A 25,862-nucleotide genomic window follows, 5' to 3' on the forward strand; every position below is an offset into this window, starting at 1 on the left:
ATGGCATTTAAACTCACTAGTAGAAAAAGGGGCAATAGGCCCGGTCCATTTGGGCCTTCAGTCCCGGTTCCCGAACCGGGACCAATTAGGCGGGACTAAAGGAGGTACCCTTTAGTCCCGGTTCAAAGATTAACCGGGCCTATAGGCCTCGACACGTGGTGCGGCCAGGGAGCTCGCGGTGGAAGGCCTTTGGTCCCGGTTCGTGGTACGAACCGGGCCTAGGTTTCTCTGCCGCGGCAGAGAATTGCTATTTCTCTGCCGCGGCACAGATTTAGGCTGTACCAGCGTTTCTCTGCCGCGGCAGATAAACAGGGCGTTTCTCTGCCGCGGCAGAGTTTCAGCAATGCATATATATCATTCAAGAAACCACAAAAAATCGTCATGAATATATATAGACATCGTCAACAGTACACGACATAGTCAACACAGTACACGTAATGCATGCAATTTACAATACAACATCTCCTCGACGAATATCCTCCCCCGTCACGATCTGCCGATAGTGCTCTCCACCTGGGGTAAGGGCCTCGGTAATAAAGAATCCCGCGATTTCCTCTTGAATTGCTTTTGTTTGATCCGCTGTTATGAGAGTGTCCCGCAGGCGTGTCATCTATATTTAAAAAAGGAGATCAATATATGAATGGAACTCAATACAATAGATGGTACTAATTAAGATTAATTGTGAAATTTTGTTATCGTACACGAGTGTGGTGTATACGGGCATTCCCACCCTTGGGACAGGCCATGTCACGCATGAAGGTGCAGACATAGTATCCACATAAGTTATTCCCTTGTTCCTGCCTCATACACTTTACGAAAAAATAGTTCGATCAAACTAATAATCAAGCATCGTATTGAAAGTAAATATCATATATAAAGTTTCACGGACATAGCTATATATATAGTACTACTTACAGGGTAATCTTCAAATGTAAGCTCCGGTTTCCATTTACCCGGAACAGTATTGATGAACCGTTTCCAAGCCCTGCCCGGCAAAAAATAATGAGTAATTGATTAGTTGATGATATCTTCGAATTAGAGCAGATGAAGATGCCAATATGAAATTGATTGAAACTACCTCTAGAGGATGGCAGCCATGTCCGCCCATTCCGCATATTCTTTATGTTTCGAGTCCATGACTTTTACGACTCCAAGGTGAAGATCAATGATTAGGAGAATAAAGTGGAAACTGCACAAGCATAGCTCAATGATTACGAGAATAAAGTGGAAGGTGCACAAGCATAATGTATGTTATATATAACACTCACTTGAAGTTGTAGGGAAAGAATATATCCTCTTTGTCTGCTTGCTTCTCTAAAAACATTACGATGTTGTCCTCTGTGTCCTTGGCGAAGTCTCGAACCGTAACTTCATGAACTGTGTTTGGGTCTATGAACCCCAGCGGTAGGAGCTTGCCTCTTTTGTATTCCAGCTTCTTCATTCTGCATAATTAAATGTATAGCGTACACAAAGAATATAATGAGGATAATTGTTAGTGCAAATGAATGAGCTACAAACTTAATTACACAAAAAAATCACTTACAGGCAGTAGCAACTGATGACAGCTTTGTCGAGGGCGTCTTGATTGAATAACTGAAACAGTTCTTCTAACTCAAGGTTTATCTCGTCTTTCCCCCGGAAGTAATGCTCATCTCTAAGATACACCGTGAGGTAGGCATCACCTATTCGACAGGCTTTCAGGTACCATTCATGCAACCTTCGCATCTGAGTCCCTAGACGCGCGAGCTCGCCAGGTTTGACGAGATCAGATCCGTATCTATACTTGTTTATCACTTGAGCCGTTGGATAGTAATCTTCGTACTCAACTGATGCTCCCTGAGCTCTAGCCGCCCGTTCGATCATCGATGCCGTCTCTGGATCATGATAGGGCTCCACGATGAAGTGGGGTACGGCCTGAATGTCCTGCTGTCCAAGCTGGGCGACTTTTTGCTTCTTTGCTCGCTCTAGAGGACTGTCCAAGAGAGCGGTCATAATCAGCTCTCAGCTCAGGTCTCTTCATTCTCGTCTCGGCAAAGTGCTTCACTGTCTACGGTGGAATAAACATCTTCCTCGGCGCAAGAAACACCTTTTGCTCTTCAGTCTGCTCATGTGGTAACAACTCACGGAGTCACATTGCCCTCATTGGAGTTGATGATCTCTTCGGAGCTGTAGGAGGTGCCGCGGACCGCTTCCTCTTTTGCTTAGGTGGAGGTGGCGGAGTCTCCTGACGAGGAGGAGGAGGCGGCGGAGTATTTTCACGCGGAGGAGACTGGTCATGGATAGGGGAATCATCATCGCGCAGAGGAGAATCATCACGCGGAGGAGGCGCACGGGTGGCGGAGGAGGCGGAGGTGGCCTGCTTGTTGGCTTCTCACCTGGAAACACAATGTTCTCCTTCCGCCATTGCACGGTGGTTCTACGGGCTTCTCCCAGTTCTTTGATTTCCCCATCTTCACCTGCAGGGTGCTGAAGCACCAACCCCTCATAATCTCTCAACACTTCATCCACCATCACAACAGCAAAGTCGTCTTGGACCGGATGGCAATGGTAAGACCTTGTAGGTAAGAGGATGCCGACCGCCGCCTTGAAGGATAGGTTGAAAACTTTAACATGCAGCTCACAAGGACGGCTCTCAGTGAGATCATCCACGGGGGGGTAGCGAGGAGGCTCGACCACCTGGTCATCATCATCATCATTATCCACCTGCTGAGAGGAAGCCACGCTGCTTTTCCGGTGTGGTTGAGATTGCAGCGGGGCGAGGGCATTGAGCAATGCAGGATCTACAGCCTGCCCCTGAGCCATCTGAGATGTAAGTACTTGGGTTACCATGGTTAATTGGGCTTTCATGGTGCTCATACCCTCCTCTAAGTTAGCCAGGCGGTCTGTTTCCCTTGCCTTCCTCCTCTCATGGCTTTTATCAGGAAATCTCTTCCTTTCCGCAGGAAAGCCATACTTCCACGGAACGGAGCCTTCTGTGCCTCGTGTTCGTCCGGCGTGTTCTTTGTTCCCAAGGGCGCGTGTCAGCTCATCGTTCTCTCTTTCGGGCTGGAACAACCCCGCCTCCACGTCCCAATGTGCTCTTTCCAGGGCATCAATAGGAACCTTCAGATGAGCTTTCTTATAGATGCACTTCCCTATTTCTGGATCCAACGTTCCCCCAATCCCGTAGAACCACTCCTTGCACCGTTCGATCCAACCGTGTGTCCCTAATCTGATCCCTTTACTGGTCAGTTCCGCCTCAGCTACTGCCACTTAGGACGGTTAGCCACTGTATCCACCTGGACCCAGAATTTGGTGATATAGCTTCAACGCAGCATTTGCCTTATTTATTTCCGACCTTCTCTTAAATTCTTCTGACTCCGTGCTGTACTTCACGAATTCGTCCCAGTGATTTTTTACCTTCTCACTGTCCGGAGTCTTCTTTACCTTGATAAGGCGGCGCAATCTTTTCTTGTGGTGCTTGAATAGTTCAGCCATCTTCTTCTTGCCAAACTCGCGGAGGGCCTGCTCCATCTTGGCCTTTTCAGCGTCACCCCCCTCTTCGGGTACTATGTTGAAATGTGACATGAGCTTGTTCATAATGCTGTTTTTGGCTACATCATCGATATAAAGACCTTGAGCTTCTTCCTCTGCAGACAGCACTAGTCCCTTCGGCTTGTGCCATTCTCGAACGGTGATCGGGACGTGGTCCCTAACAAGCACTCCGCATTGAGCTATAAATGCCTTTGCACCTTTCTCTGGAGCAATCGGTTTACCATCCTTTTCGATGTGGGTGATGTCGTGCCTAACACCGTCATCCAACTTTTTGGCCGGGCCTCGCTTCCTCGACTTTACAGAAGAAGTGCTCGATCCGGAGGGCTAAAAAAGAAATAATTCATAGTCAGTACAATTTAATTAGTTAATGCATCTAGTCGATCAACAGCGGCTTAATTAATTTATATACCTCGGTGATAACTAAAGATCGGGAGCCATTATGATGATCTTGTTCCTCACCGGCGCCACTAGGATCTTCTTCCTCAATATTCTCCTCTCCCTCACCGGAGTCATTCAAATAAGTTGCGGTGACATCGTCACCGCCATCATCTGGAATAACGTCGTCGTCGCGATCATCCAGAGTACCGTTTGCTATGAGTTCCTCCATGAAATTTTCTTGAATTTCACCTCTGTCCATGCTTTCTACAACGACCTGCAAGCTATACATAGGAACCATCATATGATCAAATTAAGGATAATGCAGAAAACTGAAAATGGAGTTACATATGTAGTTCTTAACTAAGGATCGATAATATAGTGCTGAAAGCAGATACTGCAGTTACATGCATACATAGATCGGGTTCATGTTTATTTAACCCTAATACATATCTATCACTACTACAACCACTCAACCGCGCAGACCGGGTCCTAGAGGGCGCCGACCGGGTCCTGAGCCGCGCTGGGTGTACCCCCAAAGCCACGGAACAACAACGGGAGCATAGCTAACATGAGATCCCCGCATAACGCTCCATCCGGTCCTATACATGTTGTCTAACGCGTACATGTAATGGCGAACGTGCTGGTCCTCCGCTTCAATGCGCTGAGCTACCTCCTCCGGCGGGGCCGGCTCCCTCTGAAACGACCGTGGCCCATAAGACCTCCACCAAAGAATATCCGGGTCGACAACGGAACCCGGATTCCGCACCAAGGTGCGCGACCCGGAAGCTAAGACCTCCCAGTGCCACCCCGGCGGAGCCCAGTCCCGGACCTCCCCCATCTGCTCCATCTCCTCTAGAAGAGTCAGACCACGACGCGGCGGCTGTCGCGGCATCGTAGCTACGAAAACAAATCATATATGTACTAATATAAATAAAAAACATGATATTGTGCTAAATAAAAAACTTCACTACTTTTGTACTAACGCCGCGTTCCACGACCCCGGATCGATCGATCCGGATCGGGGGTCGGGAACGACAGCGGGAGCGGTAGCGGGAATTGAATGACCTTGTTTTGGGGGCGTCAGCAGGGGCGCCGGCAGTACCGGCACCGCCACGGACTCGGCGCTCCTCCTCGCTCGCTCTTTCTCTATTTCGCGACCCTAAGTCTATGTCGCGGCGGCACACCGCTACGGACTCGGCACCGCCACGGTCTAAGTCGTCGGCGCGCGCGGGGGGCGGCGCCGACATAAATGAATCTATTTTGTTAATTTTTTTGTAACTAATTTACTAACTATTTTTGTAACTAATTTACTAACTATTTTTGTAACTAATTTAAATCAAATTATGTACTAATTTACAATCATCTATTTTGTAACTAAACTAATTAACTATTTTACTAACTAATTTACTAACTAATTTTCTAACTATTGTTTTAACTAATTTTTCTAACTTAACTATTGTTTCTAATTTTACTAACTAATTTTTCTAACTATATTGTTTCTAACTAATTAACCTAACAAACTAATCTAAAAAAATGACTAAAAAAAGAAAAAAAAAAGAAGGGCCGGGTGGGCGGCGGCTCTTACCGGGCGGAGATGGCAGCGCGCAGCGAAGGAGGCGCGGTGGCGAAGGCGCAGCCGGTGGCGCAAGCGGCGGCGGAGGCGACGTGCGCGGCGGCGGGACACGCGGCGTGCGCGCGGCGGTGGAGGCCGGAAGAGGCGCGCGCGGTGGCGGCAGAGACGGCGCGCGGGCGCGTGGGGAGGAGGCGGAGGCGGCGGCGCACGGCAACGGCGGAGACGGCGGGCGCGGGCGCGCGGTGGCGGCAGCGGCAACAGCGGCGGCGATTTCGCGTGGGCGTGGCGGTTGGGCAGCTTTGGCGGCGCTCGGCGCTTCGTCTCCGCGGGATTGATCGCCGCGGAGACGAAGTCCTTTCTTTATACCCCCTTTGGTCCCGGTTCGTATTACAAACCGGGACCAAAAACCTTTGGTCCCGGTTTGTAATACAAACCGGGACTAAAGGCCATTTTCTTGCGTTTTTCGCTGCGCGCGCAAAAAAGGCCTTTAGTCCCGGTTTGTAATACAAACCGGGTCCAAAGGCCACTTTTTTAAAAAAGTTTCATTCCCGCCTTATTTCAAATGAAAAAAAAGCCACCGCACTGCCACACGTGTCCACCGCCGCCACCGCCATGCATGTACAGGCCACCGTCGCCACCGCCGTGTACTGGCCACCGTCGCCACCGCCACCTCCTGGCCACCACCGTCACCGCCATGTTCGGGCCACCGCCGTGTACTGCCCACCACCGCCACCGCCATGTACAGGCCACCGTCGCCACCGCCACCGCCTGGCCACCACCGTCACCGCCATGTACGGGCCCCCGCCGTGTGTGCGCCCACCACCGCCACCGCCATGTACAGGCCACTGTCGCCACCGCCACCGCCATGTCCGAACGGTAGGTTCTACGCCAAGATGCGCGCCGGTGGCTTCCGGCTCACCCTCGGTGGGACGACATTTGGACCGAGACAACCTCCGACGACGAGTAGATCGACTAGACTAGTTGTTTATCTATTTTAATTGTATTTTCAATAAAGTCGTTGTGGCAGACGCTGATGATGAGAAAAGTTTCCCGCCAGATTACATGTGGAATTAAAGTACAGAACTCAACTGAAAATTAATTAAGATACATGGCCAGATAGTACTCGTGCCTAGCCCTATAGTACTCGTGCCTAGCTCAACTGAAAATTAATTAAGATATATGGCCAGATTCGACTGTTCGAGTCATTCAGTCATACTCGTGCCTAGCCCTATAGTACTCGCCACTGTAGTCGTCGTAGTCGCCGTCATCATCGTCGCTGGCATCGGGGTCGCGGTAGTCAAACCTCGGCGGGAGAGCACGCGTGGGCTGGGACTGAGGGTAGCACAGGCGGGGCCACGGTGGGCCATGACGCCCTGGAGAGTCCGGTCGCGCCACCACAGCCGACGGCCGGCCTCGTTGAAGTTCGAAGGAGGCGGGCCGCCCTCCTCGTGCCTGGCGAGCGCCCTCTCACGCCGATTGATGAAGAAGCTTTCCCAAGTCGGGCTGTAGTCGGGATGCCATTGGGGATTCCTCCGCTGCTCTGGCGTGAGCTCGAAGTAGTAGTGGTTCGTGATGGCCATCTCGCGCGCCACACCTAGAGGGACAGGAGGGACCGGTACCCCTCCGACGCTCAGCAACCAGCCGGTAGGGACGCGGTAGCCCGGCGGGCAGGGGGTAGTTCGACGCGCAAGCGCCTCCGCCTCCCGGAGGGTTAGAGATACGATGGAAGCCATGTGACCTGGTGATGAGGTTTGCAGATATGAGTCTAGATGTGATATGTAAATGGAGGCCAAGCCAACATATATATAGTGAAAAAATGGCGGGAGGACGGAGGCGGGAAGCAGTGGAAAGCGCGGGAAGAAAAATAGGCGGGAACGCAGTGGCGCCAAAAACTGTCGGTGGGATAAGGACGTGTGGGTAACCTTTAGTCCCAGCTGGTGGGTACAACCGGGACTAAAGATCCTTTTTTGTGTCATCTAACAAAACTGTCGGTGGGATAAGGACGTGTGGGTAACCTTTAGTCCCGGCTGGTGGGTACAACCGGGACTAAAGATGTCGGCAGGATAAGAACGCATGGGTGGACGCACTGCTCGATGAGATAAAGCATGTAGCGCACGACGCCCTGTCGAAGGAACAAGACAAAGTAGAAGAGGTGTCGTGCCTATAAAAGGAGCATCGATACGCCTTGCCAAGCAGATCAACAAGCCAAGCAGAGTTTCATTCCCATGGATGAAGGGAAGGGTTGGGAAATCTCCCGTGGCGCAGCTTCTCAAAGATGTCGTTGGTGCACACGCCCTACGACATCTTCGGAAGCTGCTCCTCGGAATTTTTCCCTGCAAGCCCCTAAACGACTACATCTCATCTAACCGTGTTGGGGAAAGGGTTGGGAAATCTCCGTGGCGCGATTTCTCGAAGATGTCGTTGGTGCACACGCCCTACGGCATCTTCGAAGCTGCGCCTTGGAATTTTTTCCTCTGCAAGCCCACTGACGACTACATCTCATCTAATGTTGTTGGGGAAAGGGTTGGGAAATCTCCCGTGGCGCATCTCCACTTTTAATATCTTACATACAGTTACATGATTACACAAAAATAAATGGGAAATTGATTGCCATGTTGAGATACTCATTTGTGCCATGAACATTCTTCAATTAACTTGATGATGGAGCATCTTCATCATTTAATTAATCTTCTTCGGCCGTAACCATGGAGCATCTTCATCATTTAACTTGATGCTTGGATCAATGTTCACTACGAAGGGTGGAATTTCATCAAACTGATTATAATCTTCGACATGTCTGTCTTGTCCTCCACTCCCACGATGTTTCTTTTTCCGTAAAGAACTATGTGGCGCTTTGGCTCATCGTTTGATGTATTTGTTTCCTTATGTTTCCTTTTTCTTGGTTTGGTAGACATATCCTTCACATAGAAAACCTGGGCCACATCCTTGGCTAGGACGAATGGTTCATCTCTATACCCAAGATTGTTGAGATCCACTGTTGTCATTCCATACAACTTGTCTACCTGAACCCCGCCTCCTGTTTTGTTGACCCATTTGCACCTAAACAAAGGGACCTTAAAAGAAGGTCCATAGTCAAGTTCCCATATATCCTCTATGTAACCATAATATGTGTCATTTGGGCCTTCATTCATTATTGCATCAAACCGGACACCACTGTTTTGGTTGGTGCTCTTTTTATCTTGGGCGATCGTGTAAAATGTATTCCCATTTATCTCGTACCCTTGGAAAGTCACTACGATCGAAGATGGTGTCTGAGCCGGCAAGTACAACCGATCTTCAATATCTTTGTTATTCAGGAGATGTTTTTGCAACCAACCGCCGAAAGTCGACATGTGTTCACGTCTAATCCAATCGTTCGAGCGCCCGGGTTACGGGAGCGTAGAAAGTTCTTGTGGTCACCGATATACGGAGCCACCAAGGTGGAACTTTGTAGAACCGTGTAGTGTGCTTGAGTCAAAGAAATCCCGTCCCTACATATCATTGATTTCCTTCCTAGCGTGCCTTTTCCACTTAGTCTCCCTTCATGCCGCGATTCGGGAACACCAATCGGCTTAAGGTCGTGAATAAAGTCAACACAGAATTCAATGACCTCCTCTGTTCCATAGCCCTTGGAGATGCTTCCTTACGGCCTAGCACGGTTATGAACATATTTCTTTAAGACTCCCATGAACCTCTCGAAGGGGAACATATTGTGTAGAAACACGGGACCGAGAATGCAAATCTCATCGACCGGGTGAACGAGGAGATGTGTCATAATATTGAAGAAGGATGGTGGGAACACCAGCTCAAAACTAACGAGACATTGGACCACATCATTCTGCAACCTCGGTAGAATTTCTGGATTTATTACCTTCTGAGAAATTGCATTGAGGAATGCACATAGCTTCACAATGGGCAATCGAACATTTTCCGGTAGAAGCCCTCTCAATGCAATCGGAAGCAAGCTGTGTCATTATCACGTGATGGTCATGAGACTTCGTGTTACGGAATGTTTTCTTCTCCATATTTATTATTCCCTTTATATTGGAGGAGAAGCCGGACGGGACCTTGATACTGCTCGGACATTCAAAAATATTTTCTTCTCTTGCTTTTGTAAGAGCGTAGCTGGAGTAATGACGTCCTTTAACTCTCTCATGCAGTTTTTTGGGGTCTTTCCTACGTTGCTGGTCCTCCTGTGCTTCTGGTGTATCTTTTGTCTTTCCGTACACGCCTAGAAAGCCTAGCAGGTTCACGCAAAGATTCTTCGTCACGTGCATCACATCGATTGAAGAGCGGACCTCTAAGACTTCCCAATAGGGTAGATCCCAAAATATAGATTTCTTCTTCCACATGGGCGCGTGTCCGGCATCGTCATTCGGAACAGACCGTCCGCCGTGACCCTTTCCAAATATTACATCTAGATCCTTGACCATACCAAATATATCAACACCATCACGATGAAGAGGCTTCCTCCGGTGATCAGCCTCACCGTTGTAATGCTTGCCTTTCTTTCTTACGGGATGGGTAAGCCTAAGAAATCGACGATGCCCCAGGTACACGACCTTCTTACATTTTTCCAAATAATTACCTTCGAGCTCATGTAAACAGTGCGTGCATGCATTGTATCCCTTGTTTGACTGTCCTGAAATGTTACCAAGAGCAGGCCAGTCATTGATGGTTATGAAAAGCAGCGCTCTTAGGTCAAATTCCTCCTGCTTGTGCTCGTCCCACACACGTACACACCTTTAGAGACCACAGTGTAGAAGTTCTTCAACTAATGGCTTCGTGTACACATCAATGTCGTTCCGGGTTGCTTCGGGCCTTGTATGAGCACTGGCATCATAATGAACTTCCGCTTCATGCACAACCAAGGAGGAAGGTTATATATACAAAGAGTCACATGCCAGGTGCTATGGCTGCAGCTCTGCTCTCCAAAAGGATTCATGCCATCTGTACTTAGACCAAACCGTAAGTTCCTTGCATCCTGTGCAAAGTTTGGGAACTCTCTATCGATTTTTCTCCATTGGGAGCCATCAGCAGGGTGCCTCAACATCACGTCTTTCTTACGGTCTTCTTTGTGCCATCGCAACAACCTAGCATGCTCTTTATTTCTGAACAAGCGTTTCAGCCGTGGTATTATAGGAGCATACCACATAACCTTGGCAGGAACCCTCTTCCTGGGGCGCTCGCCCTCAACATCACCAGGGTCATCTCGTCTGATCTTATACCGCAATGCAGTGCACACCGGACATGCATCCAAATTCTCGTACTCATCGCGGTAGAGGATGCAGTCATTAATGCATGCATGTATCTTTTGCACATCTATTCCTAGAGGGCAGACAATCGTCTTCGCTTCGTACGTCTTTGGCGGGCAATTCGTTACCCCTTGGAAGCTTCCTCTTAATTATTGTCAGCAACTTTCCAAATCCTGAGTCAGTGACACCGTTCTCTGCCTTCCATTGCAACAATTCCAGTGTGCTGCCTAGCTTTTTATGGCCATCTTCGTAAGTTGGGTATAACAATTTGTTGTGATCTTCTATCATCTTGTCGAAGGCCAACCTTTTCTTTTCAGTTTCACATTCTCTCCTTGCATCAGCAATGGCCCGGCCAAGATCATCATCAGCAGGCTCATCTGGTGCCTCTTGATCTTCTACTTCATTGTCTTCATTGCCTTCTGCAGTATCATCGTATTCAGGGAAATTGGGATAACCGTCATCATCCTCTTCCTCTTCGTCATTGTCTTCCATCATAACCCCTCTTTCTCCGTGCTTGGTCCAACAATAGTAACTGGGCATGAAACCGGATCGCAGAAGGTGGCTGTGAATGAGACTCGAGTGAGCGTAATTTACGGTATTCTTGCAGTCCACACATGGACAATACATGAAGCCACCATATTTGTTTGCCTCCGCCATGGCCATAAAATTATCCAGGCCCGCAGTGAACTCGTCAAACCGTCGGTCAATGTACATCCATTGCCGATTCATCTGCATGATATAATTAAGCTGATCAAAACCATTACAGAACATCACGATGTATATATACACATGCATTTTATCAATTGCAGATGAAAATGATAAAGTTGTTAACCTCGATGAAGAAGAAAAAAGCAAGTTAAGTGTGGCTTGATTTGTGTAAACTCAAGTGGCAAATCCTCTTAAGCATTTCATCGAACACCTCTTGTGCATGCGAAGAAGAGAGGAAAGCAATACACCCCTCTTGTGAAGATAGTGAAAAAATGGCCAAGTGTGGCTCACACTTGGGCAGGGGCAAGGTTATATAGCCAGAGGCGGGGCCTTTGGACCCGGTTTGTATTACAAACCGGGACTAAAGGGTTCCCCACGATCGACACGGCTGCGGCGCTCACTGCGGTGGACCCTTTAGTCCCGGTTTGTAATACAAACCGGGTCCAAAGGCCACTACAGGACAGGCGCCAGCGGGTGGGGTCGTCCTGGGCAGAAACGAACCGGGAGCAATGCCCCCATTGGACCCGGTTTGGTTCAGCACTTGGACATTTGCTTGGGACCAAAGGCCTCTTCTCCACTAGTGACTATCAACGGATCACCATGTGCCACCCCAAATGCACATGGCGTTTCGAATATTTTTGATGTTCAAAATGGAGCAGCCCATTAGAGAAGACAGATTTGTCAAAAAAAAAAAAAAAGTGGTGGTGGGCGCTACTCTTGCCGTCCTCGGACTGTCGCTCATGTTCCTGTCAACAGGTTGGGGTTATTCCGATCTTGGGTCTCGACGTCTCAATCTGAATGAACAAACACTCCCAGCCAGCCACATGTGGGTGAAATGACAACAGGACACGAGGTAGGAATTGGTCGGGATAGAGCTGAACCGCATGTTCCTAATTTAGAAGAGGGGAAACGGATCTAAAACACTAGGAAGAGAACAAAACAAATTTATTCTTGTCACCTTTTCAGAGGGTACACGTATCTTGCCACACTTGAGATGCTCTTAGAGCATCTCTAACAGAACCCGTAAATCCTGCTGGAATCGAATTTTTCCGGTGGATTTACGGGTTTGGGCCGAATGTGTCGCAGATCAGCGACCGAATACATGGACCGGCCCGTAAAATAAGTTCGGGGGCTTGAATCGGTCCCCGAACGGCCCCTATTAAAAGGGTTCGCGGAGGGGAGTTCGGGTCGCAAACCCTACTCCCCTCCGCCGTTCCTCTCCCTCCGCCACCGCCCCTGACCATTTCCGGCGAGCAATCCAGCTCGCCCCAGCCACCGATTCAAAGCCCGCCGCCACGCGATGTCGTCCCGCCGAGGCTCCCAAGGCCGTGGCGCCAGATTGGGCGGCGGCGACTCGCCGCCACGCCCACCCATCTTCCGCACCGACACGGAGCGGCGGAAATGGAACCGGTCGGAGGGCGCGCGCAAACACAGCGTCCGTCGGTGGACGAACTTGGGGCTCACGCCCCCAGGGAAGCTCGCTAGGTACGGCAACGCTGGTGAGGGCTCGTCCTCCGGCCAGTCAAGCCGTGCACCGCGTCTCCCCGTCGCGGACAACAGCGACGACGAGGATCTCATCCTCGCGCGCTCGCCCACCTTCTCCGCCGGGGACTATGTCCACGACAGCGACGAGGAGGACACCGTCCTCGCGCAGACCATGGCCATCAGCGAGGCGGAGGCTCGCGCGCGCTTCCGCCGGGAGGAGGCGGAAGCCGTCCGCCAGGTCCGTGAATACGAGGCGGCCCGCCGGGAGGCCCGCGTCCGCCGCGTCAAGCTCGAAATAGTCGAGCTTGACGCCGACGACGCGTGAAGCTCGTCGACGACAGCGTCGGTGCCCTCTGCCGCCGAACCGCTCCGCCACCACCGGCATTGCCGCGCGCGTAGGTCAATATAGTGGCCGCATTTTGCTTTAGCTAACTAGCGCCCGCCGGTGAACCTGTAACGTAGATTTAATTTTATGAACAATGTATGTTTTGATGCTCAATCGGGACATCAATTTGATGTCGAACTATGATCATCGCATAATTTACCCGCGCCATTTCAAATTCCGCTATTCAGTTTCACTTTTTTGGTTTCTAATTTGCGCCACTGCCAAATTCGACAAACTATCGTTTTCGGAAGACTGAAAACCAGTTTTTTTCGGGCTGTGTTAGAGATGCTCTTAGAACGTGTTTCGCTGACTGATGATTTGACGAAGATCATGAAGTAGACTCTTGTCCAAAATAGCACCAAACAGCCTCCATGGTTCCGTGATACATCCATGATCCGCATTGTTCCGATACATTTGGCGTTGTACTCAACATTAGTGATTTGTGATCTGAAAAGTTATTTTGGATCCTGGGCACCGGCGCTCTCATCGTACTCCCTCCAATCATTTTTAGTTGACTTGAATTTAGTACAAAAGTTAAGTCAATTAAAATGAATCGGAGGGAGTATTAAAAAATTCAAAAATTATATTTATATGTTTTAAAAATTATGTAACAAAATTCTAAAAGGAGTTAATGATGTATCCTACTAACCCACAAAATTTCAATTACAAATGTTTTGTTTTGTGAGCTGCACAAAAAATGACAATGTGTGGTTTTTATTTTTGTAGATTTGAATAACTATACCCAGATCCACACATCTGTTATTTTTGTGTAGCTTAAAATACACATTATTTCAGTTGAAAGTTTACACGTTTGTGAGATACAATACTGGCTACATCATGATTTATTCTAAGCTCCGCCGCCACCCTTTTCGTCTCTAGCACCAGTGACCATCATTAACACCCCTAAGGTTCTCCCCCGCCTTCGCTGGCGCCGCCGCTACCTCCTTATGTGTTGCTCCCAACGAGGTCATTGCTCCCGTCGCCATCTCCACTGCAGCCAGTCGCAACGTCACTGGCTCTAGCATAGTGGTCTCGCCTTCGACTTGGTTGTCTTTCCTCCGCCTCCTCTCACGATTGTTTGTTTGCACCGTACGATGGAAGAAGGGAAACATGAAGATATGATATGGAAAGTAGATAAGGTGGGCTAAGAGCACAAATGTTAGCGCACTGATCCAAGGGTGAAGGAGTCAGACCAAGCTCCAAGTAAGTTCTTGCTCAACTGAGAACTTATAAATGCTTACAAATTATAGAATCCATTCTTAGAGGAAGGCAATTTGATGCCCTAGTTGCAATATTTGGAAGTTGAAGTTGAAAATTGCAAACCAAAGTTTCCCACATTCCACTACAAAAAGTAGCCATAAACACGCAATCAGCTAGGTCATTTGTCGTTCTCTACTCTCCAAATCCTACACGGGATATTTTTTGGCTGCACCACACCCTACCCGTCCTCCACCGGCTCCATTTTATCAGAGTATGGGAGGTCCCAATCTATCAACTGGAGTTCTAGTTTATTTGAGTTGGGGATTTTAGTAGGGTTTTGGAGTGGCCCCTCGTTGGTGGTGGCGACGGTGTCAATCCGTTGAATATTTTTTCCCTCGAGCCTTTCCATCTCGACAGTGTAGTCTACAGGGACATCAATGGCTCGTTTTGTAGAATATATCCATCCACCCAATGTGGTTAGGGTTTGCAAGGTTTTGATTGAATGGTGGCAGCTACTATTTGCAGTTTAGTCCAAATGCATTCTCTTCGTCACATTAGCATGTTCAACTCTCTTTTTGGAGGTTGGAATCTTTAGGCGGTGACGACTTCCAAGGTTTCCTTCTATGGCGTTAATATGTTAGGACCATGCAAACCCGCAAAACATTTTTGACTCTTCGTCTCGTCTAAGGCGACAGGGGCGGCAACAAATCTCCCTCCCATCTCCACTGGCACCGTTGTGAAGCATCGCTGGGGTGGTGGGAGCAGCGCATAGGCTAATAAAGTTACCTCAACTCTACTCCCACACTGCCGACGACCTTCATGACAATGTATCGGAGTTGATATCTTTGTATGATTGTCTATCCTTCAGATCGGTAGCTTGGTCTCCTCGTCTTTCTTCAGATCTAGCGAGATCAGTTTCTCGACGTGTCGCTGTCGTTCGTTGTTATCCACGTGGCGTTGGAGGCCGAGGCGAGGTGAGTGAGGATGTTGGTCTAGAGGTGGTGGATCTGTTGTTATTGCCCGACTTCGTCAATGGGGTGCGATGGATTTTTGTCCAAGACAACACGGGACATCCCGATCGACGTGCCACAACGATATGTGTCTCGCTATATGCAGCGGGACTGTTTATCTTTACTATTAAATTGCAATAGGTGACTGCCTGGTGTCACAAATGGGCCTTGCGATATGTGGGCCAACGATATTATTATTATTCAACCTCACGTCCAACCAGCCCACGGGAAATCTTGTCGAGCCGGAGTTCGATTCAAAACAAAGTCATGGTACAACACACAATGAACGAGGAAAAAGAGATTAACACGTGATTGACTTGATGGCTTCTCATCTGAAAATGACTGAACCACGTCCAAAAGAATAGCGCCACGCTTGGGCCAACGAGGAAAAAAAATAAACCACCATATCGAGCTGAGTCCTAATCGATCACAGCATGTTTAGTGTCCTATCTCGGTAATTAATCTAGGGATCTACCCAGCTCTGTGTCCATCGTCCTTTCTCCAGCATCGCAGCTCGAGCGCCGCCCGCCATTCCTCATTTTGACGGAGATCACGACAGATCACGACAGCGCCGGGACCTTTCTGGGTGGGCTTCTCTGGCGTCGCCCGCGAGGTCAAGGTGTCCGCGCTCGCTGCCCGCGGGTACTTCAAGGCCGACACAGGTTTGCTGCAAGGCGCCGACACCAGAGCTGCAACCGGCCACACCTGATGATACAAGGGCCAACATCGAATTCGCTGATGCTAACTGCGGCTGCCGCCGTTGCTGCCTCAGGCGGGCGCGGCTGCAACCGTTGCTACCTCAGAACCCCGCCGCCGCTACATGCGGCTGCCACCTCAGGCCGTCGCCGCTGCTACATGCGGCCGTTGCCGCTGCTACATCAGGCCGTCGACGTTGCTACCTCATGCCGCCGCCAGCATCGCAGCTCGAGCGCCGCCCGCCAATCCTCATTGACAGAGATCGCGGCAGCGCCGGGACCTTTCTTGTGGGCTTCTTCGGCGTCGTCCGCGAGGTCGAGGTGTCCGCGCTCACTGCCGGCGGGTGCTTCAAGGCTGGCACGGGTTTGCTTCAAGGCACCGAGGCCGGAGCTGCAACCGGCCACCCTCGATGATACAAGGGCCAACATCGAATTCGTCGATGCTACCTCAGGCGGGCGCGGCTGCAACCGTTGCTACCTCAGACCCTCGCCGTCGATACATGCGGCCGCCTGCGTTGCTACCTCGGGCCGTCGCCGCTGCGACATGCAGCCGTTGCCGCTGCTACATCAGGCCGTCGATGTTGCTACCTCAGACGCCGCCGCCGCGCCGCTACATCAGGCCGTCGACGTTGCTACCTCGGGCCGCGGCGGCGCTACATGCGGCCACCGCCGTTGCTGCAAGCTACGGACGTGAGGCTCGTCTTCTCCGGTGACAATCGGACAACATCTTCTCCGGCGACGAGACACCAACATCTTCCCTGGCAACGGTCGTGACTCACGTGAGGACCGAGACACCGATCTGCTGCAAGCCATTGGGGAGCGGTTGGGGCGCAGTGCCAAGGCACCGACATCGGCTGGCGGCAAGGGCAGCGGTGCTACCGGCACCGCGCGGGTGGCTCGAGTCATGGGAGGATGGCGCGACACGCAGGGTGGCTGGAGTCACGAGAGGACGGCGCTGATGATCCTTCCTAGAGTGTTTTTTCTCTTTTGGTTGGACCGGAGTGTTAACCCGAGATAGACAACTTTAATCGGTCTCATTGGACGGTTAGCGGTCCGGGAGGTGACGCTCAGTGTTGAGGGTGAGCTAATTAAGCAGGAATTGTGAGGCTGGCTTGGTGTAGCCATGTTTAAAGAAGGCCGATTAGCCATCGTAAAGCTGCTGGCCTTTGCTGCTTGTTGTGAGTTGTGACAACCCAACAAGTGTAATAAGTACCTACACGAAATAATACCTCGTTTTTTTTTCAATACATTGGCAAATTTATAGTAATTCATGGCGATCTTTTGATTTATAATTCAACAACATGCAACTGAAACTTGGATATAGATCCAAAAACTTAGCGTTTTCTGCAAGTGCGGCACAAAATGCATCATTTTGCATGGACATGTTCACACAATAGAACCTACAAGTATAAGATCAACAAACCTTGCCCTTTCGCAGCAACGCGCGGGCATTGTGCTAGTCAACTCATAAAGCCACATTGGTGATGCTGCTTCTACGGATTTAGCAATAGTTGAGGCTCGATCGTCTCTTTCAACATGTGTTTATGCGATGTTGGAGTTTAATGGTGCTTTCGGTGAGTGCAGGAAAATGTAGGGATCGTTATGTATTTTTATCTTGCAATGTCCTATTGAAAAGTTTTCAGTAGTCTGTCTTTTAGTTTCAAAGTTTATTTTTCTTCATCTAACTTGATTTTCCACTAAATCAGTATTGCTCGGCTCAGTGCTTCATCGTCTCGCTCTCAGCCACGTCGCTATGCGAGCTCTCTTCTCTCGCATCCCGATCTCCACCGCCACTTCCTTCTTCTCCTCACCCGCGAAACCCCTAGCTCCTAGCCCTAGCCTCGTCCCCCTCCGCCTGGGCCGCCGATTCGCCGCCATGGCCGCCGCCGCCGCCACGGAGGAGTTCGTCAAGGGCCGCGTCTTCCCCAACGGCGTCGCCGTCATCACCCTCGACCGCCCCAAGGCCCTCAACGCCATGAACCTCGGTGCGGACCGCTCTCCTCCTCCTCCTTCACCTGCCCGATCTGGTCTTCCTTGTGTTGTGATTTGTGCAGGAGTACCTCGATTTGCTTGCGCGAACCTCGCTAGTTTGTTAGGTTGCGGCGAGAGAGTTGGTGAAATTCCTGTTGAGCGAGAGTGTACCCCGATTTGCTTGTGCGAACCTAGCTAGTTTGTTAGGCTGCGGAGAGAGAGAGAGAGTTGGTGAAATTCGTGTTGAGCGTTTGGTGAAGGTTTTGAAATTCTAGTGTTTAACTAGTGTACTGTACCGATTTATACATTCCAAAGTAGTGACTACTGACTAGACAGCATCTGAAATACATTCACTGCTAAATAAGTACCATGAAGCTAAATGAAGTTCAAGATCGGAGTGGTACACTTCACGTTTCTCCCCAACACTGACATGCGTCACAGAAACATCGGATCTTGCCATCCGTTTTCTTCTTTCCGAGAAAGAGCAAGAGCTTTGTGTCTCGATGCATTGATACACACTAGATGGTTAGATGGATATTGTGATCAGGGCCGGGCCGGCAAAATCCGGGGCCCTGTGCGAAATTTTAAATGGGGCCCTAACTCGGTATACAAATATAATTAATGAATAATTGTAATGTATATATGTTTCAGATAGATGGGACCGACGGTTCAACAAAAAAACCTACACCTAATGGTTTTGATGTATTTAAAGCTTTTGGGATTTAAAAACTAAGAAAATAAAGCTACACAACGAGTACATGTACATAGATAAGCCTTATCCCCCATTATACGAATATACAATACTACCATATCATTTTAGAATCATATTCATTCAATAGAAAATGATAAAATTAATTAATTAATTAAGTATTTTCCTTGTAGACACCCATCGGAATAGAAAAAGTCCGACAAAAGAAGAAAAACTTGAGCGTTTGCCTCAAGTAGGAATCGAGCCAACGGTCTAGCACTTACAATCTGCTGAAATGACGCACCAGCTGGGCTCCAATAGTTTTGTTTATAAAATCTGAAGTATGTATAATATAAAGGCTAAGTTGCATTTATGGGCCCCCAAAAATTTGGGGCCCTGTGCGGCCACACGGGCCGCACTCCTGTGGGCCCGGGCCTGATTGTGATAGGCTCCTCAACAGTAACTACTAGTCTAGCAACCAATACATGTTGCCATTCTTTTCACATGACACCATGTCTTTTTTTGGCTGTCCATTACAAGCTGGCCTGCTGACATCATGGGCCCGCATGAAAATGTTGGGCATTCTTGTGGCACACGGCGACTGCGTAGCAGTTGATTGTGAAAATACATGTTTGGTTGAAGCGGTAGGTGTCCCGCTGTTTGTGACTTGTGCATCTGTTCCTGCCCGTGTTAACATGATGTCCAATTTTAGGTGGTTCAGTGCAGCACACATCTTTTGAGGTGGTGTGAAGCAAATTACTACTCTCTCTTTTACAGAATAGATGGCGTCCTAGAGCAGTCAAACTCCTTTAACTTAGACTATTTAAATCTATAAAAAGATTATTAAGATTCGTCAAGTAAGAAATGAGGTCAAGTTGTATCTTGGAAAATATGTCCATGTCTAAAACTTCGCTTAATTTGGACCACAGGGAGTACAAAATATATCTCAAATTCGTCACCTAGTCTCACTTGCGTTTCCAGGTTAATATAAATAAATTGAATATACACTACTAAGGTTTGCGGTTGCGGGAGATATAATTTTACTATCGAGTTGAGCAAATTTGGAAGCAGAGGAGAGAGCGAAAGAGCTGGGGAGAAAGGTGAACTTCCAAAGGGGGAATAGGGGCATTTTGGCTAGTATTTGAAGTTGTGCTTGCCAGGTTTAAAAAAGCCCCTGTATGTTTGCAGTGGTACCAGAGTCATCTGGATGCTGAAAAGCCCAGCTGCACATATTAGCAGTGGTAGCCTGGTAAATATTCTGTTTTTCTTTAAATTCATGTTATAAAGTACTCCCTCCGTTTGGTAATATAAGATGTTTGAGTGAACTAAACTAGCTAGCTAAAACATCTTACATTCATAAACAGAGGGAGTATCTGGTCTGACTAAGGCATGTATATCATGCGTATGCTAAGCTGAAATTTTGAATATTGACACTCACAGTGATAAATTACTTGTATGTTTATGCTGTAAAATCATACCCCCTCTGTATATTGACACTAAGGGAGTACTAGCATACAACAGAGTATTTAGTTATATACACTATGCTACAGTTATGGCATTCATCACTCGTGACGAATCACTTTGCATTTTCCTATGAGCAGAAAAGGATCATTTTGATCTAACATCCTTAGGTTTCTTAACCAGTCCGTTTTAGTGTCTTTGTTCATCACTAAGTAAACCTTATTTTTACACGAACTGACTTTCAAACATTTGAGTAGAGTGACACTAGCTCTCTTACCCCTAAAAAACATCAAACATCAAAGCCAGCAAGTTGGGGTAGGCTAGATATGAAACCCAACAGAAACATCAAACATCAAACTTTTGAGTAAATTGACATGTTATGAGGAAGAATAGGATTGAAACCAGATTAACTAATTCTTGCTTGTATAATAATGAGTACATTGATCCCTTTTATGGGGATGGCTTATATAACTAGTCTTATCTAAAGGAAACTAAGGTTACCAGGAGACATGGTTTGGTAGCTGCTACTGTGCACATGCATAGGATGGACACATCCATAAATGTTGTCTACTTACATCCTCCCCACAGATTGTTTGTCTGATATCTCATTGAGTTCCACTCACATATTCGTTACCTTAAATGGTTGCAGAAATGGACCTTAGATACAAGGCATTTCTTGATGATTGGGAAACAAATCCAAATGTGAAGTGCGTTCTTGTGGAAAGCAGTTCTTCACGTGCTTTCTCAGCTGGTATTTTCTCTCTCTATTTCGTCCCCCTTTTTTGTGGTGAATAAGCTATGCCTTTGAACATGTTGTATTGCCTTTGATATCCGGAGCATTGGAGATGTTTTCAAATAAAATTAATGGCCAATGCAGGGATGGATATTAAGGGTGTTGCAGCAGAAATTCAAAAGGACAAGAGCACATCACTTGTGCAAAAGGTCGTTATTCTCATGTTTTTTATTACCCAAGTATATATTTAGAATTGATGGTTCTTTTGTCTCTCTTGTGAGAAATTTTATGCGGCAGTGGTATATGTTGTTGTCTCAACTCTCAAATGTTGCTCAAACTTGCACAAGATAGTGACTACTGCTTAGTGTAAAATGCAGGTGGGGATGTGAAGAGACTTGCTAATGATTGCACAATGCCAGAGATAATAGAGGTCTAGTAATAAGACCTTGTTTGTATCTGAGAAATAAATTGTCCTATTGCAAAAATATAGTCGAAACTATATATTGCAGTCTGAAGGGACAACTCAACAGACTTATATTTTGAAATTCACAACTAACTCCAAAAAGTAATGCAATCTTTAAATAACTCTGCGACATTCTGAATTGAATTCAATACCTAACTCTTTGTATTAAGATTTATTTCATAATTGATTTTTTGCCACTGATTTGGCCATATAGCAAAACATATGAGTTCAAGTTCCTATGGAGATGGGAGAATCGAGGTACAGTTTTGAAGAACAATTTGAGGACAGTTCCAAACAAAATATTAGCTCCAACAATTACTCGCTTGCTGATTTCTAAATAACTTTATAATGCTGGTTGTAATTTGTTTGCGGATTCATATCACATGATAAGTAGGAAACTGAGCCATTGCCATTTTATTGCTCGATTATCATAAATTGAAAAGAAAAAAAGACAAAACTGAGCTACATCCTACATGCATTCTATTTGTTGATTCTGAATTTCTTATTGCAATTGAAAGAAGATAACGAGCAGTAGTTTTACCGGACTGGTATTTCATTTAGGTTTGTTTTCACTTTGAAGTTGTAGAATGTGCATATATATTTTTTTAAAGAGCATTCCGTTATATATCATCCGTAAGTCACTATCTATTGTTTTAACACTCTGCTTCTTTAACCCACTTACCATCTAACATTATATTGTCAATATCGATATAAATATGGCCCATCTCTACAATGGCACAATACATCTATGTACTTACAGTACTAAGATTTTGAAATGCTTAGTTAGTTTGCAACGACCTTAACTGTTAGTACGTTGTTGAGAAGAACCCTATCTTATCTTATTTTTGAATAACTAATGTTTAATTGTCAATAATCTGCTTGTCTTGCTAGTAACTTGTCTTGCGCTCCTCGCTGTGTTCCTCTTTTGTTGCACTGTTAAATGTAAAATATGTGCAGTGCTAAGATTTTGTACACCAAGTATGTTTAATAGACATATTTCTGCATGCCTTGCACTCTTACTAGTATCTTAACTTGTCCTCCTTGGTTAGTTTCTTTTGTGTTGCATTGGTAAATAAAAATAGCTGATTGTGTTATGTTGTCCTTTGTCCAGTATATTGTTATCATATGCATCATTACAGGATACATTATTCCTTTTCAGGTCTTCACTGCCGAGTACTCTTTGATTTGTAAGATTCATGAGTATGCAAAACCTTATCTATGCTTGATGGATGGAGTGACCATGGGGTTTGGAATTGGATTGTCTGGACATGGCCGCTACCGCATTATTACCGAGGCAATTGTTTGCAACTCCATTTCTCTTCATTTTATTGAGTTTTGCTTTCAACTTTTGCCTTTTGAAGACTGATCATGATTGTCCAATGTGCTATTATTACAGCGAACACTCATGGCCATGCCAGAAAATGCTATTGGCTTATTCCCAGATGTGGGGTTTGCTTACATTGGTGCAAAAGCGCCAGGAGGGGGTGCGATCGGTATGCTTCTGTATACCCCTCCATCATGCTTTTCTAGCTTTTTTTTATTCCATAGAAGTCATAACCACACCCTCAGTCCCTACCTCGTGCACTCCTATGTGTCTTGATGTTTACACCTCTTTGTGTTTCTATGTTGTCTCCATTTTCTCTCTCGTCTCCAAGATGACCATTTTTAGTGAGCATAATCAAGTTAATGTTTAGTGGAAACTCCCTTTTCTTTTTATTATGGAAGAAGTTCGACAGTTCTAAATTCTGACTCTTGGAAGCTATGCAATTAATGTTCAGTTATGCTGAATGTGCAGTATGCCAGATCATTACTTTATGGCGTTTTATCTCTATTTGATATATCCATTAATACTATGACATTGATGTGGCTTTCTCTATCCCCAAATGGGTAAACTGTTTTCAAATCATATAGCTTTCCTTCTTACTGTCCTTTTCACTAACGACATCTTCTTTCAGGAGCTTACCTTGGGATGACAGGAAAAAGGATATCTTCACCTGCTGATGCTCTGTTTATAGGTCTTGGAACCCATTATGTACCTTCCGGGGACTTGGGCTCACTTAAGGAATCCCTCTTGAGTACTAACTTGTATGTCAACTTACTTGGCGAAAACTTCGTAAACGCATTAATAGACAATTTTTGTAACTATTTTCTGTAGTTCTCTGTCTATGTATCCATGTGTAAGTTTCATGATACAATATGTGCTTGCTATATTACTGTACTATTTTGGTGGTATCTTGACATATGAAGCTTTCTTTATCTTGCAGCACTGATGATCCTCACAAAGATGTTGAGTCACTCCTGACTGGGTACAAGAAGGAACCTGAGTCAGTGCCCCAGATAGAAAAGCTTTTACCAGTTATCATTTCTTCTTTTGGTGCTGATAAATCAGCTGCTGAATCTGTCGAAGAGCTAAATAAGTGTAGTCAAAGTGGTGATACCGAAGGTAATCTTGTTAAGTTCTTTTAAGGCACCAAGACAATTCTTATATGATAAAACAGTGTCCTGCATTTTTGTTTTAAACTGGCCTGTGCTATATACAAATTAAGTCTAGTGCAGTACTGATATGTATATGTAATTATTGTTTTCTTTGTTGGCTGCAGTGGCAGAATGGGCCAATGATGCTTTAGCAGGACTTAAGAAAGGTGCTCCGTTTTCTCTTTGTTTAACACAGAAGCATTTCTCTCGAGTTGCATCATCACATGGGAATAGTGAAAACCATCTATCTAAGGTAGTCTCTGGTATTTTGTGCAGTTGGACATTTGTGTCTTCTATTTCTGTAATTTTGCTAATTCTGCTTCTCGGTTCATTCAGTTGGCTGGTGTTATGAAGTTGGAATACCGCATTGCCTTGAGATCGTCGGTTCGAGATGATTTTGTTGAAGGTGTACGTGCTGTCTTAGTTGACAAGGACCAGGCAAGTGACCCATATGGTTTTATTTTTCAGTCTCCAAATTTCTTAAATTTTCTGTCCAAAGAGGGTTTAGGTTCACCCGAGGCATAGACTCATACAGTTAGATGTGTGTCATTGTGTGGTACATGTGTTAGTCACCACTTTCTCCATGGGCCTTCCTCTACTGATCTTTCCTCTAAAGCTATAAACCCAGCGGTTGGACCGTTGTTACCCTGTCCACTGTGCTTAATGAACCAGCCAAGGCTCTGGTTTTGGTTTTTGGTTTTTTCTAGTAAAACTGGCGATCTGGTTCGGTTTTTAAAACTATGCTTGCAAGTGCAACTGGGCAAAAACGCTAATTACATTAACGTATAATGCAACTTGGACTGTTTTTTGTTTATCGTGCAAGATGAGGTAGCTTCATTTCCAAGCTAGGAATATGTACGTTTTTTCTGTACTCGAAAAAAACATATATTCTTCCTGGGGAAGGTTTTCAACATATAATGTGGTAGTGGGTCATTGAACTCGAAGAGATCAGTAGCATGCCGCTAACTTCCATTGTCACTTTGCAGAATCCAAAATGGAATCCAGCAACTCTGGAAGACGTAAACATGGATGATGTTGAATCAATTTTTGAACCATTAGGGGCTGATGCTGAGCTGAATGTATGATTTTTCTGTACAACCCAGAGTGTTATGACTACCTGAACATCCATTTCCCTTCAGTTTCGATGATGTAATTGGAAATTGAAAACGTAAGCTCGCTGTTCATTGAGCCAATAAATGCTTAAAATACATTATCTAAAAGAAATTAGTGTCGACATTTGTTTCAGTTATTGATTTTCCTGCTGATGTTGAGCTGAAACATAAATAAGCTGGACGGAATGTACTTTTGATGTGGAGGTGACAGCTCGTAAGCGGGAGGTAATTCCCGCTTGAGCTGATGTTGCTCCGTCAACACCAGAAAGCACTGCGAGTAAGGAAGTTTGGTCTTCTAATACACATAAACTTTCCGATTCCTCTCATTTCCATCAACGGCTCCACACTCCTTATTTATCTCATTCCAGTGAACTTCTGCTAGCTGGAATATATTCGGGTGCTCTGGGTGTAACAGAAAGCAATATATATCGCAGTTCCCTATGAGACATTAATTAGGAGTGTGTGTTTTGTTTTTCTATATTGTCCCCCCCAAAAACTAGTGCCGACACGTACGTAAGTTACGGACACACATGTGTACCTGCATAACTTGTCCTTTTCCATGTGCCAACAATACAAGGACATATATTTGTGTCATCCAGGATGATAGAGGTTGGGCCGCCCTCTATTCTCCGGAGAGATACAACAGCTAGAGTAGACCTTGGTCTGCTGTATACCTGTAAACGGACATGTCCGTGGCGGCCCACCAAATGCCGCTTGTGTCCTTTTAAGCTGAACG

At 46.6% G+C, this 25,862-nt stretch overlaps 1 protein-coding gene across 4 annotated transcripts; it reads left to right on the forward strand.

The window, feature by feature from the left end:
• The first annotated feature begins 17,917 nt into the window (after positions 1-17,917).
• LOC127313404 (3-hydroxyisobutyryl-CoA hydrolase-like protein 3, mitochondrial) lies at positions 17,918-25,259 on the forward strand. Of its 4 annotated transcripts, XM_051343915.2 has the most exons (11): positions 17,918-18,208; positions 20,993-21,094; positions 21,221-21,265; positions 21,454-21,506; positions 22,699-22,833; positions 22,936-23,032; positions 23,495-23,624; positions 23,804-23,982; positions 24,140-24,267; positions 24,351-24,452; positions 25,001-25,259. In XM_051343915.2, exons 1-11 carry the CDS (start codon positions 17,977-17,979, stop codon positions 25,097-25,099), a joined length of 1,302 nt encoding a protein of 433 aa, XP_051199875.1. In that variant the 5' UTR covers positions 17,918-17,976; the 3' UTR covers positions 25,100-25,259. The 4 variants fall into 4 exon arrangements, with proteins under 4 accessions (XP_051199875.1, XP_051199873.1, XP_051199872.1 ...); XM_051343913.2 differs by lacking the exon at positions 21,221-21,265; XM_051343912.2 differs by lacking the exon at positions 21,454-21,506 and having other exon boundaries at positions 17,919-18,208; positions 21,221-21,285.
• The last annotated feature ends 603 nt before the right edge of the window (positions 25,260-25,862 follow it).

Source organism: Lolium perenne, chromosome 7, assembly GCF_019359855.2.
Source record: "Lolium perenne isolate Kyuss_39 chromosome 7, Kyuss_2.0, whole genome shotgun sequence".
Lineage (NCBI taxonomy): Eukaryota > Viridiplantae > Streptophyta > Magnoliopsida > Poales > Poaceae > Lolium > Lolium perenne.

Excerpts from the sequence above, each read along its gene's own strand:
- LOC127313404 (XM_051343915.2), top strand. The coding sequence starts at position 17,977 with ATGCGAGCTCTCTTCTCTCGCATCCCGATCTCCACCGCCACTTCCTTC. Across the intron at positions 23,983-24,139 it reads TCAAAGTGGTGATACCGAAG|TGGCAGAATGGGCCAATGAT; the intron begins GTAATCTTGTTA and ends TGTTGGCTGCAG. Across the intron at positions 24,453-25,000 it reads TCTTAGTTGACAAGGACCAG|AATCCAAAATGGAATCCAGC; the intron begins GCAAGTGACCCA and ends GTCACTTTGCAG.